General features: G+C 41.9%; 1 gene segment (V, D, J or C); it reads left to right on the forward strand.

The window, feature by feature from the left end:
- The first annotated feature begins 801 nt into the window (after positions 1 to 801).
- LOC140500216 (T cell receptor delta constant-like) lies at positions 802 to 6,116 on the forward strand. The segment is given in 6 exon segments: positions 802 to 897; positions 1,473 to 1,826; positions 2,412 to 2,675; positions 3,087 to 3,155; positions 5,250 to 5,363; positions 5,879 to 6,116. Coding segments are annotated over 4 exon segments (783 nt in total).
- The last annotated feature ends 4,815 nt before the right edge of the window (positions 6,117 to 10,931 follow it).

Consider the following 10,931-nt stretch of genomic DNA (forward strand, 5'->3'; position numbering starts at 1 on the left):
GTAAAGGTATCCATACTTTTTTTGAGAAGAAAAATGAAGCTTCAGATGATAATTATTTCATCACATGAACTGATGATCTGGAATTAATTGAACTGAAGTTGGAAAATCCTTCCTGAATGCTCCATGAGCATCTGCAGAGGCTTTGCAGGAGCATCAGGTTCCCTTCAGTGGTTCACTGAAATATTTCCAAACACCTTGGGAGGATTAGTTGACTCAAATGTTCCCCAAACTCCCCAGGGAGGTATATCAATGCAAATATCCAACAATCCCCCACCTCCTGAGACATTGGTCAGCTTTAGATTGAACAGGTACCCACCAGGACAATGTCCCGAGGAGACAAGCAGGTTAGTTATCTCTGAACAACTGTAGGTGATTCTTGAGGTTCTTCAATCCTTCTTGACTATTGTTCCATCTATGACCAGATCCCTTAATGGATCCCAGGGCACTTTCTGTTTCAAGCCTTTTCCTATGTTACCTGGGTAAGCCCAGGGTTAGATCAATCAATCTCACACAATGGAGATGGTAAGGACTGAGGGTAATAAGTCATTAATGCAGCCACCCCAGAAGTCATGTAGAAGGATTATCTGAGGTCTTGCAAAAGGGAAGTCTTTTCCATATTTCTAGCCTGCCTGAAGGCTTTCTGTGAAGTGGATCTAGGATATATATCTTGAGGACCTTTACACTTACCTGAAGACCTGTCCCTCTGCTTCATGACTTTGATGTGTTTTAATTGGCTTAACTTCAGGGTCTCTCACCTCATTTCCTGTCACCCTCATGTTCTTCTATCCTTCCTAAGGACGGTTCTGTGGAGACAAGGGGTTTAGGTTATTTCCTGTGTCAATGTGAGCAGCTCCTGGGAAGATTTTGGTCCTGGAACAGAAGTGACTGTGTTGCCATGTAAGTTTCATGTTTTCTGGGAATGTGTGCAAGGGCGGGTAAAGCTTGACGGGGGATTTCATTCCATTGAATCCTGAAAGAGCTACAGGTATATTGGGATGGGGGAGCTTTGAGGTGGGTTGATGGTTCAAGTAATTCTATGTCCTGAGGAGTGTGGTGAGTTTCTGTAATTAACACTATTTTCAGATAGACCCTCTCTCTTACCCACTCCAGGAAACCCCAATCCTGTCAGTCTCCCCATACCCATGAACCTCTATCTCCTCAACCTTGAAAATCTTTTGGCACTTAGAACCTCTGATAATCTGGGAGGCCTCTGACCCAGGGACAATTCCTATGATCCCAGGACCAACCTTGACCCCTGTGGTTCCCTGGATGCCAACAACAAACTTGACCTTTCCTGTTGCCATGGGTCATTTGTCCCATATATCCTTCCCTCCATAGGTCTGAGGTGGAGTTGGGGAGATGGGTTAGGGTTGGGGTACTAGTGAGTTAAGGGGAATTAAAGCTCTGTCTCAAAGGACAAGGCATTGATGGACTGCCCCTACTTATACCACCCCCATCTCTGATTCATTCAGTGGACTGGACAGCGTTGATGGAATCTGGGGGAGGCCTCCATTATGCTGGAAGGACCCTCAAACTCAAATGCCAAACCTCTGGTTTCCAGTTCAAGACAAGCAAACTTTCCTGGTACCTTTGGGCCCCTGGCCATGCCCCTCTGTGGTTGACCAGTCTCGACAGTAGTTCTGCAGATGCCGCTGAAGACCGAATCACCACATCCAGGGATGACACTCGCAGCTGGATTTTTCTACATATTGAGGGCCTGAACCTCAGAGATTCTGGTCAATACCACTGTGCAAGGAGGGTGGGCAAGGGAGATGACACAGACAAGTTGGTCTTTGGTTATGGGACAGATGTGATTGTGGAGCCTGGTGAGTGCCTCTAATATCCCAGTCCTAAGAAAATCCTAAGATGTTAGGTCACATAATCAATTAATGTTGGGCCTAGACTAGAAACAGGGTTCCCCATCTCCCTTCTCTTCATTGCAGTGTATTCTGTAACCATGTACAGTTAACAATCTTACTCCAAGCTGAAATCCTTGGGGATGGGTAGTGGTAGGTCATTAAAGGGCTTTGGGGTCACATCATAAAGCCTATGGACTTGGGACACTCAGCAATGAACTCCTAAGACTTATCAATGACAGTGACAATCAGGAGTGGGGAAACTGGGAGGGGAAAGGAGACTGGTCTGCAGGTCTGTATAAGCATGTGAGTTGGGGACATGGGAACCAGGCTGAGGCTGGGGTTTGGGGCAGGAAATGTGGCTGAGGTTTTTTTTTATAATTACTTGGTCACATGAATTTGTTCCCCATATATAGAGCCAGGCTTAGGTGAAGGGGGGGCAGGAAATTTGGGGGTAAAGTTTGCTTTTCATACTTATATGTTGGTCATATATGTGCCCTTCCCATATCTGGGCTAGGTCCAGATAGAGGACAGGAAGCCATCATTTGATTACAGGACCTCAAGCCTCCCTATCACCCAATGTGTTCATGATGAGGGATCAGGATTCTGTGGCCTGCCTGATCAGGAACTTCTACCCCAAGGAACTCAGTGTGTCGCTGGACTCCCCTGGGTCTTTGATCTCAGCCCAGTCTCTTACTCTAATTCCCATGACCAATGGCACCTACAGTGCTGTCCAGATCGGCAGGGTTGGTGAGAATGATACCGTAACCTGCTTAGTGAAACACCTTGGAAAAGTGATACATGTATCCCACCAGCCAGGTATGATTAACCCCTGGATGACACAAATTGGAGGGGAAGGATGGGGATGCTTCAGTTTAAGAAGGGACATTGTCGATTCATTGAAGGACAAGCATAGGAATATAGGGTGTGTCTGTGGAGGGGTATTACAGGGTGCTAAGTAAAGTTGTAAGTTAGGAAAAAGGGTCCTGGAATTAGAATGTGGGTCCTAGAATTGAAAGGAGTATCATAGGAAAAGAGGTAATGATGCTAGGGCTAGGAATCCTGGTCTGGGGAGTAGGTCTTGGATTGAAGGGGAGCAGCTAGGATCTAGGATCCCTAGTCTGGGAAGATAGTTTCTGAAATCGAGGTCAGGAGGAATGTATACTGGGGAAGCCAGTCCTGGACTCACTGAGGATCAGAGTTGTGTCTGAGGATGTGTTCTGGTTTCAGATCATACTGAACCAGACTTTGGGATTGCTTCTGAGCAGAAACTGTCATGTCCTGAGCAACATCTCATGGGTGAGTTAAACATTCATGGTGAAAATATAGAACTAATGAGACTGAACCTGAGAGCCTCATAGGAAAGAAAAATGCAACAGTGACCAGAGGGGAAACTGACAAAGCCTGGAAGTTACCAAGAGACAAATTTAGCTTTGATCATGCAAAGAATATTTCTGACTATTTGGACTATTGAAAAGTAGAAAAGGCCATCTGAGGGGGCCAAGGGATCACCTGATTGAAGCACTTTCAGCAAAGACTGGATGAAACCAGTTAGGGATATGCTGTAGAGGAAATTCCTTCTAGGCATAGGTTGGAGCAGTTAGCTACTCAAGTCCTTTCTAAGTGAAGTTCTCTGAATCTATAGTCCTTCTGGGTCAATATGTCCTACTTTGATAATAGGACAGCCCAAAGTTCAGAGCAACCATCAGCCCAGGTATGGAGTGTGTGATGTTCCAGAGTTTGGATGTGTCATAATTCAGGGTTCAAAGTGTATATAATGTTACCCAGGTCACATAAAATGCTCTCCATAAACTGAACTGAGCCTGAATGCTCCTTTATAATTCACTCTCTTGATAATTATTCCCAACATTGATTGCTCCAAACATTCTTTCTCTCCTCTGCATACCCTCACCTTCCACAGTTGTAGCAGACATTCTACTTCAAACAGAGCTTGTTAGTGTTTCCTTTAAACTTGTTCGTTCAGTTGTTCCATCACTATTTCTGTCACTGTTATATTTACTTTTCATCCCATGATTGAATCATTCAATTTTTTTTTATTTTTCCTCCTCATTCAAGTTTCATATCAAATCCAAAATAATCTAACAAATATTTATTGAACGTTGACCTTGTGCAAGACATTAGGGATTCAGGGGAAAAAATGAAAGACATTCTTTGCCCTCCCTGAGCTTATATTCTACTAGAAGGGAGGATATAACATACGAACAGATAAGTATACACATGATTATTTGAGGAGGGAAAGAGTTCCAATAAATAAGGGGATGAGGCAAGACTTCCTGCTTGAATTGATGCAAGAGCTGAAACTTGAAGGAAGTTAGGAATTCTAAGAATGGAGGTGATGAGGGAATGTATTCCAAACTGTGGGTGGGGGTAGAGGAGCTGGGAGATAGAATACAAGTTGGGGGAAAAGCAAATAGGACAGATGGTTTAAGTCATGGAATGTGTGAAGGGGAAATAATGTGCATTAAACATGGAAAAGTAGATTAAAACAAATTGTAAATGATTGCAGTTTATCCTGGAGTTAATAGGGAGCCATTGAAGATTCTTGATCTGAGGAAATGACATGCTTAGACTTGTGTTTTAGGAAGATAATTTTGCCAATTGCAGATGACATATTTGAAACAGGGAGAGACTGGAAGCAGAGAGATTAATTAGGACACTGCTGTCATAATGTAGATAAAAAATGAAGGAACCCTGATCCAGGACTGTATGAATGCATAGAAGGGAGACAAGAAATAGAGAACTGAAAAGACATGACAACAGACTGGATACATGGGGTGAGGGAGGGGAAAGAAATTAAGATGGTACTCAGGTTGTAAATCTGACTAATTAGAAGGATGGTGGTTCCTGAGTTCCATATTAGTTATGCTCAGCTTGGAATGCCTATGATATACCTAGTTCAGGGGTGGGGAACCTGAGACCTAGAGACCACATGTGACTCTCTAGGTCCTCAAGTGTAGCCCTTTGACTGAATCCAAACTTCACAGAACAAATCCCCTTAATAAAAGGATTAATTCTCTTTGGATGCAGTCAAAGGACTTCACTTGAGGACCTAGGGGGCCACATATGGCTTCATCCTAGTTGGAGTCAGAAGATCTAAATTTGAATCTCATCTATGATACCTACTAGCTAAGTGACCATGGGCAAGTCACTTAAACTCTCTGAGCCATTTTTCTCATTGATAAAATGGCAATAATAACTGTAATACCTATCTCATGGTGTTTTGGTAAAAACCTCCTGAGATTTTGTGTAGATTGTTTTTCAAATTGAATAAGCCTTACATAAATGTGAGCCAGGGTTAATGTTTTCATTGCCTAGAGTGGGGTTTTAGAATCCAGTCTACCTCCCCTTGATTTTGACCATTGCCCTCTGCAGAAAGACCTGTGCAGGGGAACAAGCTGCTCCTCAGTGTGATGGGCCTGAGACTGCTATTCATGAAGACTGTGGCCATCAATGTCCTCTTCACTGCCATGGCTTTTATCTCCTGAGGTAAATGTCTAGCTTTGGTTTATCTTCCATTCCTTCTAGGTTCTCTCAGACCATTAATCCTGGTCTCCTGTCTCTGCAGATTCTCCTCTGTACTTCCAGTCATAGCTCAGCCTCACCCTTTTCCTCAGTCTCCATTCTGTCCCCTTAGAGTCTCCTCTGTCCCTCAGACCACTCCTTAGTTCTCTTGAGGTACATGTTGTTTATTTCTCACAGAATTCTATCTGACTTGTGAGAATTTCCCCACGACTTCCTCCTCACTCACTGTGCCCCATTTTCCTTTCAGCTTCCTCTCTGCTATAGTCTCTTCTCTCTCATCTCGGATATCCATTCACGCTCCTTCAACTTCACTCAGGCTCTGCTTCACTCTGGTCTCATCTCTGCCCCCTCAGGATCCCCTCCATCACATTGCCTCTCCTTCTTCTTGAGACTTGACTTTGAGGGAAAGTGTAAGGGACAGGGCAATGGGTTTGGCATCTGACTACTTGATATTTCACTTCTAAGTTCTGCTTCTCCAGGAAGAACTTTAGGAAGAAGGTCTGAGAATTTACCACTTGGATTCTGGATCTCTCTGGGGACCCCACAAAGACCTCTGCATGAACTCAAGATAACTCTAGAATGAACCCAAGGATCCATAATTATCCCAATTATGTCAAATCCCCTTTAAACTGCAGACTCTTCATTCTGGGTCCATATTCTCCATGATATAGCTTTCCTCATTTCCTTAATCCTACAATAAAGACAAAAATGCTTTGCCCTGCTCTTTGTATCAGTGGAGTATTCAAAGACCAAGTACACTTGGGTCTGACAGCTTACCTACCATGATACCACACTCCTTCAATCCAAGCTTCTTTGTACTGGAGGATGTGTTTGAGGGTGACAAGGGGAAGAATTCATTTTATAGTGAACCTGAACATTAATGCCAATAGAGGGTGGGAGTAAGACCTTGTGAACTAATGGGTGGATTATGATGATGATGATAACAATAATAATTCTTGGCATTTATAAAACCCTAAGGTTTGCAAAGTGTTTTTTCAAATATCTCATTTTATCCTCACAACAATCTCAGGAGATAGGTACTGTTATTATCTCCATATTTTGAAACTGAAGCAAACAGACTAGCCCTGGGTCACAGAGCTAGTAAGTGTCTGAGGTCAGATTTGAACCTAGATCTTTCTAATTCTAAGTCCATTAGTGTGCCATACAGCTGCCTTTACAATGTGCCTAGGGTCGGGGCTTAATGGTAAAAAGTGGACTTCGCCATCTTACTCTGTCCAACTCACTGTGTCCCTGTCATTGTGCCTCCTCACATATTCACTTTCAGAGCTAGAAAATGTTCTTAACTGAGTGATCTTCAGTTAAACCCACATCTGAAAAAGAATCCCCTCTATAACCCACCCAGTAAGTGGTCATCCAGTCTCTGCTTAAAGACCTCTAGTGAGATATAGCCTGTTACCTTGTTGACCAATTCTGCTTTTGGATAGTCCTAAATTTTAGGAATGTTTTCCTTCTCTCTAACCTCAAATTTCCATTTGGCAAAAAATTATTGAACATCAGCATTACTGACACTTCCTAATTCCCAGGGTGGCTATGAAGAAGGCACTTTGTAAATTCTAGCCTACTATAGAAATGGGAATGATGTCAGGGCCTGATGTCTTTCCCGGGAATTCTGATTCCCATTGCTCATTGCCTTTTAGATGTTTCTAGCTAGACATCATCACAGTCCTTCAAGGCAAATGGGTCCAAACATGAACTGATGACCTTCACCTCCAAACCAGCTGCAGACCTTGTATGAGTTAGGCAGAAGAGTGCAGAACTATCAAAACCCAAAAAGACATGGACATCTCAGATAAACACACACACACACACACACACACACACACACACACACACACACCTTGTGATGCTAGTGCACAAAATTAAAGGAGTCAAAAACACCTGCAGAAATCAAACTCTTGGTTCTCTCAACTTGGCTTGGATCCTTATCTTAAGAAGCCTTTGTCTTCCCTAGACTTCTGTTATGTATAGAACAACTACAGTCTCCACCTAGAACGGAGCCTGTTGGCCCAGTACAAAGGGGCCCTCCTTCCTTCCTCCTCCTCCTAACCAGAGGAAGCATTAGCTGCCAACTTCTTTGTTTATATTCTACCTTCATGATCAACTTAAGAGGGAAAGCTCCCCTCTTGCTATTTGGAAAACTGCTCCTGAAAAAGTAGGGACTATATGGGCTAGAATCTGGGCTAGCTAGATCCTGGAAATAGAAGAAAATCATAGCAAATAATAGTCCTTGCTTTAATAGTTTTCTTGCTACTGGGGAGGGGGTGAGATGAGGTGTTTGCATAGATATACAGAATAATGTGGCAGGGGAAAGGGCACTAAAAGCGGAAGGATTTGAAAGGTTTGCCCAAAGAGGTGTCATCAGAGATGAACCTTGATGGATACAAAGAACTCTAAGACTAGGAGTTGAGGAAGGTGAACTTTCTAAGCCCCAAGGACAGTTTATGTAAAGACATGAAGGAAGGAGATTGAATGTTGTTGTTAGGAAAGAGAAAGTAAACCAGTTTGTCTAGAACAGAGAGATGAGAAATAATTTAAATGTCTTATTATGAAGGACTTTAATTGCTAAGCTGAAGCATTTGTATTGTTCCCTAGAAAAAATGAGGAGGTACTAAAGCTCCTTGAGAAAGAAGGTCAGATGTACACTTGTGGACTTTGGTAGCTGTGAGAAGAAATGATTGGAGATGAGAATCTGGAGGGAAGCGGATCAAGTAGGAGATTTTGTAATATTTCAAGGGAGAGGTTATGAAACCTTAAATGAGGATGGTGGCTCTGTGAGTCATGATGGATGTGAAAGATATTAGGGAAGTAGAACAGATAAGACACAATAAGTGGATGAGATGCTGGGGTTATACAGTGCATGAAGTGATGAGAAAAGTTCACAAACGCAAATGGCTGTGGCTCCAAAAGAAATAGGGAAGCTTGGAGTAGGGACAAGTTGGAGGAGAAGGTTATGAGTTCCATTTCAGACAAGTTGAGTTTGAGATGCATCCTGGATATCGAGGTGGAAATGTACTTCAGTTAAATTGGTGATCTCTGGAACCTGAGTTTTGGAAAAAGATCAAAGCTGGTTATATAAATTTGGGAATACTCTGCAAAGAGAGTCTAATTAAGCCCAATGGATTTAGTGAGGACATCCAAAGAGTGGTGGTAGAAAGAGAAGAGGGCTCAGGATAAATTGAGGCTTACCTGGGACTGACTACTTATAAGTGGAGTTTTCCTCATCTGCAACAAGAGGACAATAATGTTTATACTAACTAATCAAAAGGTTGTCATTGGGAAAATGCTTTGCAATACATGAAGCCCTGTGGAAATCTGAAAAAGCAACATCAGTATTATTATCATTATCTCAGTTTTAAGCATGGGAATCTGCGATTTCTGCAAAGTCAAGAGAATAGATTATTTGTGTCCAAAAGAACTTGTGATAGTGAAAATCAGAAATAAGCCTTGATTTTTATAACATAAATTAGTAAGGTGACATCGCCCTCTAGCAGTGGTGATGTGGAAGCATCTGGCAGTTGGTTGGCTGTAGGAATGAACAATATGACATTCCGAAAAGTAGTCAGAATTACAAGGTCTTTGGTATAGACATGATCTTTGAAATCATCTACTCCAACTCATTCATTGTAGAGATAAAGAAACTGCTGGTCAAAGGAGGGAAATGACTCATCCAGGCTCTCAAAGTCAGTGAATGGGAGTAAAAGGATTTGAGCCAAGATGTTCTGCCTATTCTATCATTTATTTGTCCACTATGTCATGCTACTTTTGTATGGAGAGATTTTTTTTCATTAACAATAGAGTATAGAGCCTGGAGACTGTCATTCATGTTATTTATGGTGAAACACAAACATTTGTAATTACAACACCTGCTTGTTATTTTGTTGTTTCAGTTGTGTCTGACATGTTTGTTTGTTTTTTTTGTTTACTACATCTAGGATTTTCTTGGCAATAGTATGAGAGTGGTTTGCCATTTCCTTCTACAACTCATTTTACAGATGAGGAAATTGAGGGAGACAGGGTTAAATGACTACGTCTAGGGTCACACAGCTAGCAAATGTCTGAGGCAGGATTTGAACTCAGGAAGATAAGTCTTCCTGATTCCACTGCCAGTGTTCTATCCAGATTACCAACTACTTGTCCATTGTAACACTTACCTTGGCATAAGTAACATCATGGTCAAGTCCCCTTCTCCTGACTCTTTCCATCTGGAGCACATAACAATAATTATTATACTAGCTAATAATAGCTAACATGCATATGTACGTATATGGAGTGTTCAAGAAGGAGTAGCACCTCTGGCTTTCTGAGCTCTGCTTAGGGTTACTCATCCACCTTTCATTTCTGGCTTTTCCCAATTCTTACCTGTGACTCCAAGAAGCTATAGTATGTATAGGCCACACCTGGTAAAACTGTCTTAGCAGACAGGCTAAATGAGGTTGAAGGTAACTGATAGGCATTAAACTCTCTGGTGAATTAGGAGGATGAGTACCCCAAGCATGTGAAGACTTTCCATGGAAGAATGGGCAGATGAGAATAATTTATTCCCACAGCCACCAAGTTGGATGAAACAGGTACTTAGATTGCTGAGAGCTTGCTCAGACATCAAAGGTAGTGCTTAGATTGTTGAGTCATCAAAGACATCAGTGATCGCCTACATCCCAGAACCTTGCCAGTTGTCTTGACTTTTGTCTTACTGCTAGACTTATGACTCTGAAACAGAAGAAAGCTAAAGACTTTGCACAACTCTGCTTCTCTTAAGCCCATTTCACATGCAAGTCAGGACATCACCCATAATCCACTATTTTACTATCTATTTTATTACTTTGCCATATTATGTATATTTATATATTTTATATGTATATATTGTATAATAATATATTGTGTATAATAATATTTCTATATTATTTAACTACCTTGAAGTTCTGTGGTGATGGGTGAGTGATGAAGCAGCTGGTGTGGATTCACTGGGAGCCATAGCCACAATTCTGAACAGAGTTGGCCCAGGAATTTGGTTATCTTCTCACGGGATTGAAGGAGCAATGAGATTTGTCAGCCCCTCGGTTATCTCCAAGAAAGTAGCTTTTAACTCTGTCAAAAGTAAAGTGCATGCAAAACCTAGAGAGATGCATGAGCTTTCACTCTGTAAGAAGAAAGATGAGATTCAATTTTATACTGACAGAAATAATTCAAGGTGGTTTTACAATGCCCTACAGAATATTTAGGGGCCAAAGACCTCTGGTACATCTTAACGACTCAGTGCTGATGGAGCCACATTGTGACTGTAAGAAAGATCTCTGATAAGAGCATGATTCTGAACAGGTGGACTGAAAACTTCTCTAGGGTTCTTAAACTTATCAACTAATGCCACAGTCACAGATTATAAGCCTCAGGTTATCATTAATCCCTCTCTAGAAGAATTTCCAACTAAAGAAGAGGTAGTAAATGCCATCAGATTTCTCTCAAGTGGTAAAGTGTCTGATGCTGATTATGATCCAGCTGAGATCTACAAGGAAG

The sequence above is a fragment of the Notamacropus eugenii genome, chromosome 4 (assembly GCF_028372415.1).
Source record: "Notamacropus eugenii isolate mMacEug1 chromosome 4, mMacEug1.pri_v2, whole genome shotgun sequence".
NCBI classification, from domain to species: domain Eukaryota; kingdom Metazoa; phylum Chordata; class Mammalia; order Diprotodontia; family Macropodidae; genus Notamacropus; species Notamacropus eugenii.